The 18581-nt window shown below is 36.7% G+C and overlaps 1 protein-coding gene across 3 annotated transcripts in view; it reads right to left on the bottom strand.

Moving 5' to 3' along the window:
- LOC119792217 (zinc finger protein 385B-like) overlaps positions 1 to 18581 on the bottom strand; it is a 107476-nt gene that overhangs the window by 52176 nt on the left and 36719 nt on the right. For all 3 annotated transcript variants that reach the window (XM_038298748.1, XM_038298745.1, XM_038298747.1), the window contains one exon: positions 4535 to 4798. In XM_038298748.1, coding sequence (XP_038154676.1) covers positions 4535 to 4798 — 264 coding nt within the window. The remainder of the gene's footprint in view (positions 1 to 4534; positions 4799 to 18581) is intronic.

The following is an 18581-nucleotide window of genomic DNA, read 5'->3' as shown; positions in this document are numbered from 1 at the left end:
GCTTACTTGAACCTCCTATTGCAATCCCACCAGCACATATTAAATCTTCATGTTTCCTTACAATCTGTAGACTTTCCCTTGTGGAGAGGACACCCTTATCGTCATCAACTTATTTTATGAAAGGAGAGGATGCAGGAGAGATTCTATATGTATGCAGCAAGATTTATCTTCAAGAATGTTTTTACTGATCACCCTAAGCTGATAACATCAATTTATCTTAAAAATGATATCATACTCCCATCCTGCAACATTAGAATAGATCCCTGGTTGATGCTTAGGAGTGTAACTCTTCACCCCTGGTAGCCCTGTAATGTGGGGCACAGTGTACCCTATTTTCTGTTTACAAAAGCTTTCTGTAAATCATATGGGGTACTGCCATCTAAGTGTGTCTGTGGCATGAGGACAAGGCAGATAGTCATTATAATTATTCTCTTGTGTACATGGATGTTTTCCAGCATAGCTAAGCTGCCACTTGTGCTACCAGTATAATCCATGCAGCACTCATGACAAAGATACAGTATGCAAACACAACTTTAGTAAGTTAGCATGTCACCACAGCAATTAGCTCAAATTGTTACGGGTGCAGTAAAATTTTAAAAGGTGTAACAGGGAGCTAACTGGAAAACTCTTAAAGGACCCTCTAATACCCAAGAACCAGACTTTTTGAATTTTTTTGGTTGTCGTTAAATTTGATCTGAGTAAAAAAAACAGACAATGAGTTATTTATCCACAGTCGATATATGACAGATTTTCTTTAAAAGAAGAGCGAAACCATCTCAAAATGTCTCAGGTATTATGCATAAAGCTATAAAATACAACAGCATTTTTCAATTATCTGCATCTATAGTCATTATATTGCATATACTGAGAAAACAAATTTCATGTCAAACACTCAGTGAAAAACTTCTAATGTTGGAGACAAAGCATCTCATTTTTCTGTAAACAAGCCGTGTATGCACATTGAATTGAATACAATAAATCAGATCCCAACAGAAAAGCAGCTGATGACACAACACCCTGGCAGTAGATAGCGTTTTGTTAAAGTTCATAACGTTTTGGTTCAAAATAGTGCTGTTGATGATTAAACTGTGGTCTTTTGGAAGCAACTCGAGTGCTGCCGGACAAATACAAAGATATGAGATTTTCAGTCAGGTTGACAAATGTGAAAATGTTGCTTGTGTCTGTTTATCATTTCAAGAGCTTTATTAGAAATCTTGCAACTTTTGAGACGTGGTTTCACTGAGGAAAGTTTTACCTGACCTGTGCAACAACACTGCTTAATAATGCCTAATAAAATAAATGATCACTCTGTTTCATATAGGTCATTCTGTATCCCTCGCTGAACTTTAAGAAATCTATAATTAATGATTTACACCTTTATATTTTCTGCAGTGACAGGTAAATGTTATCCAGAATTCAGAGCTGGACCTTCTCTAAGCTCTTTCAAGGTCTTACATGTCACTTTAAAATGTTAATTGATTGTTATAGTGCATATTTCCTACTCAGTCGATCACCACACCTACTTAAATAAAGAAAACAGAAATAAAAAATCTTATGCAACCTTAATGCTTAGTATGAACAGCATTAAGGTTGTTCTTTTTTTTTTTATTGTGTCTTAATTAAAACATCAACAACAAAAAAAAGATGTTTTCAAATTATAAATCTATTATAATTGGATGGGTGAAAGTTGAAAAAAAAAATAACACATCATCTTAAAAAATAGAAATAGTAGAAAAACAAAGCTCTTGACATTTATAAGACTGTAAAAAACTTTAAAAGACATTTTAAGACTCTGAGATGTCAGCAAATCAAAGTAGGAGCCAAAATCAACACTGCATTTGTGAACCCCGTCCAAAAGAGGCCAGTTACAAACTAATCCAAGAAATTATCAACAATTCAACAAGGAGGCCAGAAAAACATACAGGTGCTGGTCATAAAATTAGAATATCATGAAAAAGTAGATTGATTTCAGTAATTCCATTTAAAAAGTGAAACTTGTATATTATATTCATACATTACATACAAACTCATATATTTCAGATGTTTATTTTGTTTAATTTTGATGATTACAAATGACAACAAATGAAAATCTCAAATTCATCATATCAGAAAATTAGAATATTACTGAAGACCAATAAAAACAAAGGATTTATAGAAATGTTGGCCAACTGAAAAGTATGAACATGAAAAGTATGAGCATGTACAGCACTCAGTATTTAGTTGGGCCTCCTTTGGCCTGTATTACTGCAGCAATGCGGCGTGGCATGGAGTCGATCAGTCTGTGGCACTGCTCAGGTGTTATGATAGCCCAGGTTGCTCTAATAGTGACTTTTAGCTCTTCTGAATTGTTGGGTCTGGTGTATTGCATCTTCTTCTTCACAATACCCCATAGATTTTCTATGGGGTTAAGGTCAGGAGAGTTTGCTGGCCAATTAAGAACAGGGATACCATGGTCCTTCAACCAGGTACTGGTAGCTTTGGCACTGTGTGCAGGTGCCAAGTCCTGTTGGAAAATGAAATCTGCATCTCCAAAAAGTTGGTCAGCTGCAGGAAGCATGAAGTGCTCTAAAACTTCCTGGTATGTGGCTGCGTTGACCCTGCACCTCAGAAAACACAATGGACCAACACCAGCAGATGACATGGCACCCCAAACCATCACTGACTGTGGAAACTTTACACTGGACTTCAAGCAACGTGGATGAAGTGCCTCTCTTCTTTTCCTCCAGACTCTGGGACCTTGATTTCCAAAGGAAATGCAAAATTTACTTTCATCAGAGAACATGACTTTGGACCACTCACCAGCAGTCCAGTCCTGTTTCTCTTTAGCCCAGGCAAGACGCTTCTGACGCTGTCTGTGGTTCAAGAGTGGCTTGACACAAGGAATGCGACAGCAGAAACCCATGTCTTTCATACGTCTGTGTGTGGTGGTTCTTGAAGCACTCACTCCAGCTGCAGTCCACTCTTTGTGAATCTCCCCCACATTTTTGAATGGGTTTTGTTTCACAATCCTCTCCAGGGTGCGGTTATCTCTCTTGCTTGTACACTTTTTTCGACCACATCTTTTCCTTCCCTTCGCCTCTCTATTAATGTGCTTGGACACTGAGCTCTGTGAACAGCCAGCCTCTTTAGCGATGACCTTTTGTGTCTTGCCCTCCTTGTGCAAGGTGTCGATGGTCGTCTTTTGGACAACTGTCAAGTCAGCAGTCTTCCCCATGATTGTGTAGCCTATAGAACTAGACTGAAAGACCATTTAAAGGCTTTTGCAGGTGGTTTGAGTTAATTAGCTGATTAGAGTGTGGCACCAGGGGCCATCAATTTTGAACCTTTTCACAATATTCTAATTTTCTGATATGATGAATTTGAGATTTTCATTTGTTGTCATTTGTAATCATCAAAATTAAACAAAATAAACATCTGAAATATATGAGTTTGTATGTAATGTATGAATATAATATACAAGTTTCACTTTTTAAATGGAATTACTGAAATCAATCTACTTTTTCATGATATTCTAATTTTATGACCAGCACCTGTAAAGGACCATAAAGGCTCATCGTACACTGGAAAAAATAGGTGATTTTTTCTTGGATTGAGGAGGTGAAAGAGACTTTTTTGCCAATGGAAGACAAGACAATTTAACCTTAAAATAAGAAAACACAATTGCATTGTCTTTTTTCAAGTGCATATTATTTAATTATCTTCTCTTATTAATTCCATAGGCAAACCATCTCATATACTAACTCAAATTAAGGATAAATACACTTAATTTAAGACATTTTTTTACTTATTTTTTGATCATTTTTTTCAGTGTACACAGACAAGACAAAAGTGGACCCTTTAGGAAGTTATGTCTATGTCACATCTGAACAGAAAACTAATCCTAGACACCCAATAGTAATAGTGCAATCACAAATAAGCAATCAGCAATTTAAACAATAAAGTTTCCCTCTGGTAGCTACATGGTTTGCAACTTTGGGAGGTGATATGTGTAAAAGTAACATGTAAATGAATAGCAGTACCAAAAGTATTGCAGGGGATCGTAATATCTGAGTATTCCTCAGATAAGCAACATAAACACGATACAAAAAATAAAATATACCACCCCCTTCTAAACCAAAGTAACAAGTGACTTCCTTCTGGTTGATTCTTTAGTTTCACTGGTCGAGCAATGTATTTCAACACAACAAATATACAATGCATAATGTATTGAAAAATACATTAGATCATTGGTTGTATATAAAAAATATAAAACTACCTGAAACTGGATATACAATGAAATGTGGTTGGTAAAAAAACAACTGGCTTTAAATAACGTTTTTAGATTAAGTCATATTTATGCTTCGTAAATAAAAGATTGTTTCATTTTTTCTTTACTAAAACATTGTGAATTTCAAATTGAAAAATCTCTTAGAAAAAAGTAAAAACATACCTTTAACTATACAAAAGAGCTTAGATATAATAAATAAGAGAAGCATGAAGTGGATCTCTGCTTGCATAAATAAAGAAAAACAGGTATAAAACAGCGTGTTCCTACCTGCATTGACAGTTTTTGCCAGCCGGCGAAGCCTCCTCTGATGCGTCTTGCCTTTATAATGGATCTGTGCCTGGGCGCTTGAGTTTAGCCTTATGTTGCACACCTGACACATGGTAGCGCTGCTGCTGCCCTGCCGGCGCTCTCGCTTGGCCTTAAACCCCACCCTTACCCTTCTCACTCCTTCATTTTCTTCCTCTCCCTCCTTACTTTTGGTGGGCGGATTACTGTCCATCCACTCGATTTTCTTTGGACGTTTCATCTCATCTAGAGAGAAAAAAAAAAGAGCTTAAAATGTTGAAAACTGAAATAGACATCTTTGTACAAACTATCTAATAAACAATGTTTTTAAAAAAGTATTTACAGCCTTTGAACTTTTTCACAATAGCTTATTGGGGTATTTATATGAGAAAGAACACAAAGTTGTACATTAATGTCATGCGGGATGAAATCTTTAATCGAAAATATAATCTCGACAGATTTCGACAGCATTTTAGGTCTTTGTTCCGCAGTACGATGCAAAGGTATAGCCTTCAACCAACGGGGTGAAGTTCTACATACTAGTTTCTGAAGGAAAAATAAGTTGAATATAATAGAGATCCATTATATTGTAATTTTATCAGATATACTAATATTTTACAACTCAATTGGGACTGTTTTATTTTTGTTTGTTTTTCAAATACAAACATACAGACACTATGTAGTTATTGCAAATACCAGTTTGGCTATGTGTCTCAGATATTAAGAAGACCAACAACACCCACATTTTAACTTCAGCATCAGTTGGTTGCATTTGACCTGCCAGCTCTGCAGGCATAATTCTCACTTTTGTCACAAAAACAGAATTTATATTGGTGAGTTATATTGGTGGAACGGGCAATGTCTGATATTTATTTTAAAGTTAATATCCGCCACTGAAATCACTAATATTTAGCAGCAACATGAAAAAAATCATGATAGTTGCATATGTTTTGTTTTAGAATCTGACTATAGATTGGAAAAATGACCTGCAGAAATACTCAGTTGTGCACTGAGTTCCTTGTGGCACACATGGACTCTCTATTTAGATACTATGCAGCATGGATTGATAAGCTTTCCATTTGGCGTAGTTTAATTATGTTACATTTGAACTACCATCTCCTTGAACATGGAGCGCTGCACTATTACATCATATGCACTATGTATGCATGCAGTATCTATCTCTGAGGATGTGTGATGCAAACAGAGTGACTTTCTTATTGGCTATCTGTTAGATTAACCTTTATTTCTTTTTCTGTGAAGGCGTTTAGCTGTACTGGAACTATTATTTCCAATATGGGATACCAAATATGTTTTGATTAACTGTTGATGCTTTAACTTGAACCATTTCACTGTAGCTCTATATGTTTCTTTTTTTTTCTTTTTTTCCTTTTTGCTTGTAACATCAGCTCTGAATAGCTTCACATGCACTTCATGCATCTTCACAGCATGATGCTGCAATCTCCACTTTTCTCAGTGAGGATACTTTGCTGTGAGTGATGTGGCGTTAATTTTCAGCTATAACTATTTGCATGCAGGGTAAAAAGCCATATGCTTGCAAATTTAAGTTTAACTTCTTGTGTTTTTTTTTTTCCAACACCAAGCTATGCCTTTCGAGATTTCCATAATGGTCAGATTTGTTGGGTAAAAGACTTATTTTTCCTATGGATACATCATGTTCCCACCTAATAAATAGATGTATGTAGTTCCTGTAGAGTTTCCAAAGGCCCATTGACTGCCTCTCTAGTAAGCTTCTCCTTTCCACTTTTAGATGCCTGACTGAGCAAATCTTAGAGAGATGTGATATCAGAATCTCTCACTAAGTTTGTTAACTGAGTGAGATAATTTATACAGTTTATGACCCAGCCTTGCTCTTAGCACTATCCATGACCAGTCTGCTGTATTCCTTGGTCTTCAAAGCAATAACCAATAACTTAGATCTGTTATTCGACACAGGTAGACTCTAACCAAATGCCTGATTTTAAAGGCAGTTTTTTAGGGACATCAGAATAAAGCTTAATGGCAAATACAGATGCACCTCACTCGTTCTAGTTTTTGCTTGGAAAAGAAATTTGAAAACCACGTAACATCCATTTCACTCCACTATTATACACTACTTGTATACATGTTGGTCTATGACATAAAATCCCATTAAAATACACTTAGGTTTGCAGTTGTAAGGTAACAAAATGGGAAAAATGTTCAAGAAGGATGAAAAGGCCCTGTATGCAAGTTGTTAAAGTGACCACATGGGGGCAACAGAGGCGCAGTATTTCATTTGATCATGACAACAATTTTATGAGATTTTGCAGGCTTAAAATGGGCCACTTTGTTTTTTGTATCCTGCTTTCTTAATCAGACTGTCAGTTTATACAAATCTGTCAAGGTCAAGATGTATCTGTCAAACATCTTTGAGAGTTAGAGACAAGTACATCGTTCCAAACAAATGACAAGGGCCATTTTTGAAGGGGTTACATAGAGAGACATGTTTCCTTATGAAAGCATGCAGCCTCAATACCTGTAATGGCTGAGCAATTATTCCACGCTGGCAGCATAAATCAAGCTGCAGCTAAACACCCGCTGTGCTCTAAATGTAGAAATGTCATTTAAAGTCTGATTGAATTCTTTGTTTTGCTTCTGTTCATATGATAATGAAATCAATTAAGTACTCATGTTGTACATTTTATCCCCTGGCTTCTCTCTCCTCCCCCAATCCCTCCCTCCTGTCCAGCCAGAAACCACCAATGGTAAAATGTTAGCTGCTCCAAAAATTCTGCTTCTCGCTGAGATGAAAGCAGAATGTAAATCATGTGTTGGAGTTCATCAGCCCCCAACCGGGAACGCAGGCTTCAAAGCTGCAGCGCATCATCACAATTATCTGAATCAAAACCTCGCAGTCTGATAGGTGGGAACATGAGCAACTATGCTGGAGATGATGGCACAAAAAAAAAAAAAAAAAATACACAAAGGTTGAAACAATATAACGCTTATCAAACCGAGTTTACCACGTTTTCAATGTGCAAAATGTTTTAAAGTAGATTAAACATTTGCTGAAGCAGTGCATTGTGACTCAGAAAAAATAAAATCATAAAAAAAAAACTGCAACATACTAAACCTTTTGTTTTAGTTAAGCAGAATTTCAGAACATTCAATGATTTTACATCTTTTTGTTGAGGAACATTAACATAACAGACTCAGCAGTCCATTAGTCCTACATTTTTCTTAAAATGGAAAAGACAAATGGACATATTGGGGCTAAAGAACATGGCCTAAACTTAAATCGCAATACATCTCTTAATTTCAGTCGATTAAAATACTATTTTGACATTGATATAATCAGAATAAACGTCTCAAAAAGACTACGGAGAATGACCATAAAAAATTTCAGTACCAGCCATTTTGTTTTTTTTAAAGTTTATAAAGCTCATCAAAAAAGATATATTTTGAATAAAAAATTAAACACATAAGACAAATAATATTCTAATTCATAGATTCATATTGCATTTTATATTGGTAATGCATTATTGTCCATCCATAGGATATAGTATTCCATCCTCATAAATAAATTATTGTGTACTGTTGATTGTCTGTTGTACATTTCCTTAGAGGGGCTTTAAATAAAAGTATTATTACTATTATTATTAAGAGGATGACCAATAAAAAAAGAAAAAACAAACTGGAACATGACGTCAGGTTTTCTTTGAGCAGGATAGTTAAGGAGGTAAATCTAATCTCTACAGCTCATTGTTAGACTGGTAGCAAAGAGTTGCTTATTTGTGTAACCAAATCATTCAGTATAACAACTATTAAACAATATGTAGATTACAGATTGTTTAAGAGAAAAAAAAAAAAACTCCACTGTCCTACCTGTACCACTTTATTTTGCAAATATTTCCTTGAAATACCTCGTTTATTACTACCAGTAACATTAAAAAATAAAACCAATGTAAAAGATATTTCTTAAAATAACAAACTGATGACTTCTGAATTTCTAAACAACTGGCATTTTGAGTACCAGGCAATATCAGCTATGTTTATTTAAATGCTTTATTGCTTTATTGATTGCATACGGTCAAGTATTTCTGATTGTCTGTATTTGTACAGAATACTAGCCCACGTGATTTGCACATCAGCACAGTTTCGCCGTTAAGTTTATATCACAATTTGACAATTTTAGTTTACATTTTCATCAAAGCAAATGTGGTTTTCTTTGCCACCGTGTCTCATTTCCTGTCCTCATCATGAAGTGTATGGATATAAACACTGTTTTCTAAAAACACCAATTTCGATTAGTGCTAATATGCATAATATCAATATGTGTATTCTGATTAAGTTCATCAGACTGGCAGCCTGAACAAAGAACCTTAAGATAAAAGTCTAAACAGTTTATTTTTCAAGATGGCAGCATTTGTGTTTGGGGGTTCTGACTGAAAAAATAAAACAAATGCTTGTCAGACAATTTTAAATATTCTAAATGTTGCATAATACATATGGGAAAAAATAATGATAGCATGATTACATTTTGGTAATTATAGGCAGCCACTTATAACCAAGTTTAAGTTTTTGATCAACCTTTTAATATAGAACAAAACCAAATATGAACACCTCTTCTGCTCATTTAAGAAAAAATAATAGAGTGAAACAACATTTGTTTAATTTTCTGTAAGTCACAGCTGCCAGTAAGCAACAGTTTTAAAATATTTCTGAACTCAAAATGAAGTCCTATCAAACAACCCAGCATATTAAAAGGTTGCAGTTTTTCTAAGTTTTGTGCATATTGGGTTAGTCTGACAGCTACTGGATAAAAGCTGCGACATTTGTTGTTGCCTTAGGAGTCTGTAAATAGTTTGGGGGTCAGAGGCACCGTTTATTCCTGTCATCTACAATTAATAATAACCAAGTTTCAGATATATTATTCCTGGTATTAAAAAACTCTTGTTATTATCTTTGAGACTGATTGCATTTAGGGCCGGCAGATAACCCACTACATGAGATAATCAGTGTTTTTAAAGACAAGTGCTAAAACAAGCTCCAGAAATAACACTCATTAAATCATTTACAGGGAATTATACTGCTATTATTCATAAAAAATTAAAATAATAATTTAGATTGTTTCATAAAATGAATTGAAAGTTTAATTATCTACCAGGAATTGTACACGTTACTTTCATTATGGCATAAGAAATAACTTGTATACTTCAAAATATCAAGCCTAGAAGTGTTTTATTTCCAACAGGCATTTTTGCTGATTTCTACAGCATTTGCCACATTTCTATCTGCTATGCAAACAAGCTTCAGAAGATCTAGACAGGTATATCAAAAATGACAGCTATTTTTTGCAGCTTGTTTGTTTTGTTTTTTTAACAGGAGGTGTTTAGATGTTTTTGTTGGCTGATATTTAACAAAGTTCTATAACACCATCACTTAGTATATAAACCCTGCAGCACATTAATAACTGGAGCCCCTCGATTTACTCCTCCTCAAACAGTCAGCCGGAGCTGGCATCAATGGCACTAATAAAAAGCTACTTTTAACAGGTTACCTGCAGGCCGGCAGCTGCTGGTAGCTGCTGGCACCTCGGCCTGCCTGTTTGGCAACAGACCAGTCCTCTGCTGTGGGCAGAATGGAGCAATGAATGACATCCAGCAGACAAGACACCTACAGCTGACGCTGCACAGTGAAAAAACTTTCATATCAAATTAGCACAGCTATTTCTTCACAGTAGTAAACAGCCTTTTAATAAGTTTTTTTTTCTCCTGTTTTTCTTGTTCCAATCCTAAAAACAAGGTGTTATTTCTCAATTTTTTAAAAACTGAAATGTAATTTTTTGGGAAACTGATCACTTCAGCCTGCAAGTAAACCTGTAATCCATTAGTAGGGTGTTACAGTACAATCAAAAATTGTAATTCCTTCTGCTTTTAGTTAAGTTATCGCTTAAACTTTAAAGAATCTGAACATAGACAGCAGAAATTGTCCCCTACAGGAAATTGTGTTTTTTTAAACTAAAGTTGTAGGTGTTGTTTTATTTCAAATTCCTTCTGCACTAACCACAAACATATACATGGTTGTCGTCAGTATTTCATTGTGTTAATTGCCTTGAATGCTCACTTGCTCAGTCTTCTCCTCGGACATGCCGACTTTGCTGTTGCATGGAAATGTGTTTACTGCCAGGCATCTGTGTGCAAGCTGCCACTTTCTCTTTTTCCCTCTGTATCTTAAAGCACATTAATGCCACCTTAAATGCAGGGCAGAGAAAGTTTTGGAGAAATTAAAAAGGATCAAAAATTAAGGTCCTCTGTGATTAGAAAATTATTATTATTTTAATTATGGTTAATCGTAAATGCAGTCAACTGTCTGGTCCTGCTGATAATGCTGAATACTTTGGAAAAAGCAAAAGTAGATTTTTCATGTGCAAACAAAAACCTCAGGATTGGAAGAAAAGTATTTCTTGTGTACTTTTAAAACTACATCAAACTATGACTGTAATAAAGCAAGATAAGACAAAATAGCTTTATAGAGTTTGGAGCTCCATGCATGGAGAAGTCAAACACAATGCTAAAAAAAAGTGTCAGATGAGGCACGAGTTGGGCAGTTTGTGTGAAGTTTCTGAAAGTATGAAAGTGGAAGTAAAGGTTAGGCTTTTAAAGCAAACAATACTGTGCCCCATGTCCAGCATGGCAGTAGTAGTATAATACTGTGGGACTGTTCTGATACCTGTGCTACATGTGAAAGTAAGTTGAATAATAAAGAATGCAGACTCCCTCCAAATTCCTGAAGATGATAAAAAAATTAGACCTAATCGATGTCACAACACCAAAAAAAAAAGAAAAATTCCATAAAATTTTTAAAACTTATTTTCTGAAAGCCATAGCAAGGCAGCAATTTAGAAAGAGCAGAAACCCCAAGTTGCATCATATCAATGTTGAAGACCTTATTTTATGGGTCATTTACTTCTTTCATCGTTTTTCACAGGTGTAGAAAACATACTCTTGATAAAAATGATCACATTTTAATGTAATTGCAAGTTTAAACTGTTTTTCCCTTCACTTCTTTTATGAATTATTTTGAAGTCGTAGGGAAAAGGCTGTTCCAACGGTTCCAGTTCCGAATTCTGCCTAGTGGTGCTCGACTTTACACAAATGAATGAAGTGAATGTGATTGGTTGATTATCAAGGGGGTGGGATTGTTGTGGCGGTAGGTTTGCAAGCTTTTTGGTGTTGGCCGGTGTCTAGGCAGCATCTTGCCAACCAGCTAGCAACTTAGTGCTAGTAGCTCCTGGCATGTGTATATTAGCTGCGACATATGAATCAAGATGCTATGACTGAAAAAATTTGATTGACAGATGACTGTTGATATATGATTGGCCAAATTTAGGTGTACAAGCTGACGTATAACTAACTGGCCTGCATAAAATAACAAAAAAACAAACAAAAAACCCCACAGATTTTAAGACAGAAATTTTTTTAAAATAAAAATGTTCTAACTTTTGGGACAATATGGTCTGATAAAGACTACATTTATACATATGTTTAAGCCAGAATTATTTGAAATTTAAATAGGACTTCCCTACCACTTTAAACATTCTTTAGTATTGAGCAAAACTAATTTTACCTTCACATAGCCTCATATGTTCATAGGTTCTTAGTCTCAGCTACAATAAAATACAGATGGGGGTACATTGGGGGAGTTATTCAAAAACAGCATGTTTGTACCCTTGTAAAATGATGAAAATTGTGAATTACACCTTCATTTCACTTGTTTTCCATTATTTTTTGTTCATATACAGCCCTGGAAACCAACTAATTTACAAGTGTTATAAAAAGTTTGCTTCAGGACATTTACTGTAACTATAAGTGGGTATGTATGCATAGTTTTAACCAAGTATGTACAATATGATCTGTGTGCAGATCAAACTGTACATAGTAAAGTAGCAGTAGATTAAAAAAAATGGATATGTGTTTTGTAAAATCATTCCATCTTAAAAATGGAAACAGTCGTGAACTTCGGGAGTCAAACTCTTTTGGGGCTCTTACGGTGTATGAGAGACACAAGCAGTTGAGTTGGAGTACATTTATCTATGAACACAGTATCTCTTAATGGTCAAGCTATCTGGTCACAGCAGCTCTTTAAATACTGTCACTCATCAGCCTGTCTGTTGCTCCAGGGTGAGACTAGACAACATCACACAGAGCAGGTCATTTCACTCCATCCTTCACAGTGCGGAAACTACACTTTTAGAAGCAAGCAACAACGGGCTTCATGAAAGAATGTCTTAGTTTTTTATATTTTATTTTAGAACACAGATTGGAAATGTCAATTAAGTACGTTAATTGAAAGCTACTCTTTTTTATTTTTCGTCTTGTTTTAAGGTCATAAAATAAAAATATTTTGATAAGGAGGAGATCTTGGCATAAAGTTAATATACTATATCTTTATATAGTTGTAGTTTAACACACATCTCTGCAGCTTCTCTACTGTTACCCACTCTTTACTCCATCCAGACAGTGTCTTGCCCACGACCAAAATCTAATAAATTAGCAAAGATTCCCAAAGGAGTAAATCATGATAATCTAATTAAAATCAAAATAACTTCAATTGGGGAAAAAGTTAAAACAATTAAATGCGGTCTGTTTAACATAAGATCGCTTTCCTCTAAAAGTCTGCTAGTTAATGACTTGATTTGTGATAATCACATTGACTTGTTTTGCCTTACAGAAACCTGGCTGCAGCAAGAGGATTATGTGAGCATAAATGAGGCAACTCCTTCAAGCTATTTAAATTTTCACATACCCAGAAGTTCTGGGCGAGGAGGAGGAGTAGCAACAATCTTCCAGTCTGACTTACTGATTACTCCCAAAACAGTTAATACCTACAACTCTTTTGAACATTTAACCCTTAATTTCCCTGATCCAAATTTCAAGGCAAGAAAACCTCTTATTTTTGTAACTTTGTATCGTCCACCAGGTCCTTACTCTGAATTTTTAGATGAGTTTTCAGAGTTCCTTTCTGATTTGGTATTAAATACTGACAGGGTCATCATAGTGGGAGATTTTAACATCCATGCTGACATTGAAGGCGATAGCTTAAGAGCAGCCTTTAATGCTATCTTAGACACTATTGGCTTTGTTCAAAATGTGAATAGTCCCACACATTCTCATCTTCATACTTTGGATCTTGTGCTGACATACGGCATAGAATGTGAAGAAATAACAGTATTTCCTCACAACCCTGTCCTATCTGACCACTTTCTAATAACCTTCAGGATTACTTTAACAGAGTTCTCCTCCCCCAAAAGAAGGTTCAATTTTAGTAGATCTTTATCAGATAGTGCAGTTATAAATTTTAAAGAATCTGCTTCACTTTCTCTCTCCTCTGTGTCACTGAGCAGTGCTGCAGAGTGCAAAAGCATAGCTTATTCCCCTTCAAAGGTTGATGATTTTGTTGATGGGGTTGCTAGTTCTCTGCGTACTGCCTTAGACAACGCAGCTCCTTTGAAAATGAAAACCGTTAAAAATAGAAAGCTTGCTCCTTGGTTTAATGCAGAGCTGCGTACTTTGAAGCAAAATGCTAGGAAACTGGAGAGAAAATATCGCTCCACAGGCCTGCGGGAGTCCTTCCAAGTCTGGAAAAATGGTTTACTGCTGTATAAGAGGACCCTTTGTAAAGCAAGAGCAGCATACTTCTCCTCATTAATAGAGGAGAATAAGAATAATCCTAGATTTCTTTTTAATACAGTTGCCAAACTCACCCAGAGCCATAGCTCTGTTAAACCGTCCATTCCACCTGCTCTTAGCAACAATGATTTTATGGGATTCTTTATAAATAAGATTGATCTTATTAAAAATAAGATCATAAGCACTCCTCTATCCAAGATTGTACCTGAGGTAGTCATGGAATCTGAACCGGGTTTAGACTGCTTTGATCCAGTTGAACTTTCTGAATTAGCAAAATTATTGTCTTCATCTAAGCCTTCAACTTGTATGTTAGATTCAGTTCCAACCAGGTTATTTAAGGAGGTATTCCCTTTGATCTCCTCCTCCATTTTACATGTGATTAATCTATCTCTGTTACAGGGATATGTACCTAAAGCTTTTAAGGTTGCTGTAATTAAACCTCTGCTTAAGAAACCGTCTCTTGACCCAGATGACTTGGTTAATTATAGACCTATATCCAATCTTCCTTTCTTATCCAAAATTCTTGAGAAAGTAGTTGCCAAACAAGTTTGCGATCACTTACACCATAATAAACTTTTTGAAGAGCTTCAGTCTGGCTTTAGAGCTCATCATAGCACTGAAAAAGCTCTGGTGAAAGTCACTAATGATATTCTCATGGCCTCAGATAATGGACTTGTATCTGTGCTCGTCCTGTTAGATCTTAGTGCTGCATTTGATACAGTTGACCATAATATTCTTTTAGAAAGACTTGAATATTTTGTTGGAATTAAAGGAACAGCACTAGACTGGTTTAAATCTTATCTATCTGATCGAATTCAGTTTGTTCATGTTAATGACAAATCTTCCACATGCTCACAGGTTACCTGTGGAGTACCACAGGGATCAGGGACCAATTCTCTTTACTTTATACATGCTCCCAATTGGTAGAGTTATTAGACAGCATGGGATTAATTTCCACTGTTATGCTGATGATACCCAGCTATATCTGTCTATAAATCCAGATGAAGCTAACCCATTACATAGATTACAGGCATGTCTTGAAGACATAAAAACCTGGATGACTCTTAACTTTCTGCTTCTGAATGCAGACAAAACAGAAGTTATAGTCTTTGGACCAGAGTCTCTGAAAAAGAAGCTGATTAGCCAGTCACTTCATTTGGATGGGATTAAACTGATTTCAGATAATAAAGTAAAAAATCTTGGTGTTATTTTTGATCAGGACCTGTCATTTAAATCCCAGATCAAAGAGGTTTCTAGAATATCCTTCTTTCATCTGAGGAACATTGCAAAAATTAGAAATATCCTGTCCAGGGGTGATGCTGAGAAACTAGTCCATGCATTTGTTACTTCAAGGCTGGACTATTGTAATTCTTACAATAGTCCTGTAGTTAAAAGCCTTCAGCTGATCCAAAATGCTGCAGCCAGAGTTCTAATGAAAATTAAAAAGAGAGATCATATCTCTCCTATCCTGGCTTCTCTTCATTGGCTTCCTGTTAAATCCAGAATAGAATTTAAAATCCTCCTTCTCACATATAAAGCCTTAAATGGCCAAGCTCCATCTTATATCAGAGATCTGATTGTTCCTTATGTTCCTAACAGAACACTCTCAATCTGCAGGTTTACTAGTGGTTCCTAGAATTTCTAAAAGTAGAATGGGAGGCAGATCTTTTAGTCATCAGGCTCCTCTCCTGTGGAACCAACTACCAGTTTTAGTCCGTGAGGCAGACACCCTGTCTACTTTTAAGGCTAGGCTTAAAACTTTCCTTTTTGATAAAGCTTATAGTTAGAGTGGCTCAGGTTATCCTGAGCTATCTCTATAGTTATGCTGCTATAGGCTTAGACTTTTGGAGGACATAGGGACCCCCATTTCATCATTCTGCTTCATTCTCTCTCTGTTCTCCTATTCTGCAGAATCTGTTAGTTCAATCTCTAACCTTCTGCTCTCTCTGCTTTTCCTCAGAGTAGCTTTGCCTCGTCTGTTCCTGTTTGGCTGTGACGTCATCCTGGAAAGAAACATCAGCTGTGCTGCTTCCATCAACACCCTTGTTTATAGATGTTGGAGATCTGCCTGTTTTCCAGTGTGGTCCTGTTTCTCTGACCGTGACTGAGTGGATGTGCTCTCTTCGTCCTCTGGAATGGTAGCTGGCTCGGAGCTTGTCTGCCTGGCTGTGTGTTTCCTGGACGGGGCCGCCTTTTACAGCTGCTTTTTGTGTCTCTGCTTCCATCTCCTTGAACCCCAGTCGGCCTCGGCAAATGGCCGCTCACACTGAGCCTGGTTCTGCTGGAGGTTTCTTCCTGTTAAAAGGGAGTTTTTCCTCTCCACTGTCGCTACAAGCATGTTTAGTGTGGGGGATTGTATTTGAGTCAATGAGTCAATGCAATCAACTGGTTTTCCTTAGACAGAAAACTTTGTATCAATTTGACTGTATGATCTGGTTGAACTGTAAAGTGCCTTGAGATGACATGTGTTGTGAATTTGGCGCTATATAAATAAACTGAATTGAATTGAATTATAGTCTCCCTGTTAAGTAAATGCCACAACTTCAGGATATATACCTCAAAATGTATAATTACCACAAATATATAAACCAAGCCTTGTCATTGTGCTAACAGTAACACGAATAAAGAGTTGTTCTATATGAAAATAATTAATATTTATTACATGAAATTAATATGGATTAATATGGTTCTCAGGCGAGTAAGCAGCTGGGATGAGGATCAGTGCCTCCAAATCCGAGACCAATGTCTTGAGCTGGAAAAGGGTAGAGTGCCTTCTCCGGGTTGGGGAGGATGTAGTGCTCCTAGTAGAGGAGTTTAAGTATCTTGGGGTGTTCACGAATGAGGGGAAGATGGAGTGGGAAATCGACAGGCAGATTGGTGCGGCATCTGCTGTGAAGCGTGCACTGTACCGATCTGTTGTGGTGAAGAGAGAGCTAAGCCAAAAGGCAAACCTCTTGGTTTACAGGTCAATTTACATTCCTACCTTCATATATGTTCATGAGCTTTGGGTCATGACCGACAGAACGAGATCCAGGATACAAGCGGCCGAAATAAGTTTTCTCTGTAGTTTTTTTCTCCCTTAGAGATGTTGAGAAGCTCAGTCATCCGACGAGGACTTAGAGTAGAGCTGCTTCTCCGCCAGTTTGAGAGGAGCTAGTTGAGGTGACTTGAGAATCTGGTTAGGATGCCTCCTGGACGCCTCCCTGGTGAGGTGTTTTCTGAGCATGTCCCACCGGGAGGAGACCCAGAGGGAGACCCAGGACACCTAGGAGGGACTATGGTTCTTGGCTGGCCTGGGAACGCCTTGGGATTCTGCCAGAGGAGCTGGCCCAAGTGGCTGGGGAGAGGGACATATGGGCCTCCCTACGGAAGCTGCTAGCCCTGTGACCCGACCCCGGATAATTGGAAGAGGATGGATAATATGGAAAATTTGATTAAACCCATAAAAAATGTTTTTAGGCTGTAAAATTGTTTGTAACTGTACACAGTGACTAGTCTATACTGATCGATTAAAAATACAGAGAATAAGACAAACAAGTTCTCAGCTAAAGGCATTTCCTGATAAGAAGAATTGAAAAGACAAGTTTCTGTTGTGTAAGAACGGAAGTTGATGAAATACCTATAAGTTGCCAAGATTCTGCAACTGTGAAATCTCATATTTCAAGAGTTATTTTTGATAGACAGATAATAAATTGGCAGTAACTCTTTAAGGGGGAATGAAAGACATATTAAAATTTGATGCTTAGAAACCATCACAGGAGGAGAGAGTGTCTGATTTGGTGTAAATATCCATTAAGTTGGCATCTGATCTACCTGCCTCCAGGTGCTTCTCTTTTAGGGGTGAACTTTGACCCCTGAGATTTGAAAAATTACACAAATTTTCTAAGAGAATGAAATGATAAGGTCAGTCATCAGGATATGGATTGTAGTCCCAACCTTGTTTAGACGATTGTAGTTTTACATGACACCTCTCTATTTATAGCTGTCTAATTATATGTAACCTTACTGTACAGTTTATCTAAAATGTTTTCTTGTTGCTTAGCCCCACACTCTGCCCTTCTGTCGCTGAATCTATAACAGTCACATAACTACAAGGTGGCCTATGAATATCCTTCAGAGAACCAAGTCCTTGATTTAGAACTGGCCTTTAAGAAATAAGACAAAATAAATCCAACGCCCCTTCTGGCTTTAAATTCCTTAGACCCTCTGAGCCCTGCTGAGATCAAGGAAACTTCCTGGAAAATATGCTGTGAACAGAAAGTTTTGGCACAGACATATGCTCTCTTAGAAATGGCATTAAACCCTGACACCGTGGCGAGGAAGAGTTCCCCCTCTACAACAGCTGTCCGCACTGTTCC

Source organism: Cyprinodon tularosa, unplaced genomic scaffold (assembly GCF_016077235.1).
Source record: "Cyprinodon tularosa strain WSP-4 unplaced genomic scaffold, ASM1607723v1 ctg413, whole genome shotgun sequence".
NCBI classification, from domain to species: domain Eukaryota; kingdom Metazoa; phylum Chordata; class Actinopteri; order Cyprinodontiformes; family Cyprinodontidae; genus Cyprinodon; species Cyprinodon tularosa.
The sequence above is the reverse complement of the archived record's forward strand: the minus strand, read 5'-3'. Positions and strand labels throughout refer to the sequence as shown.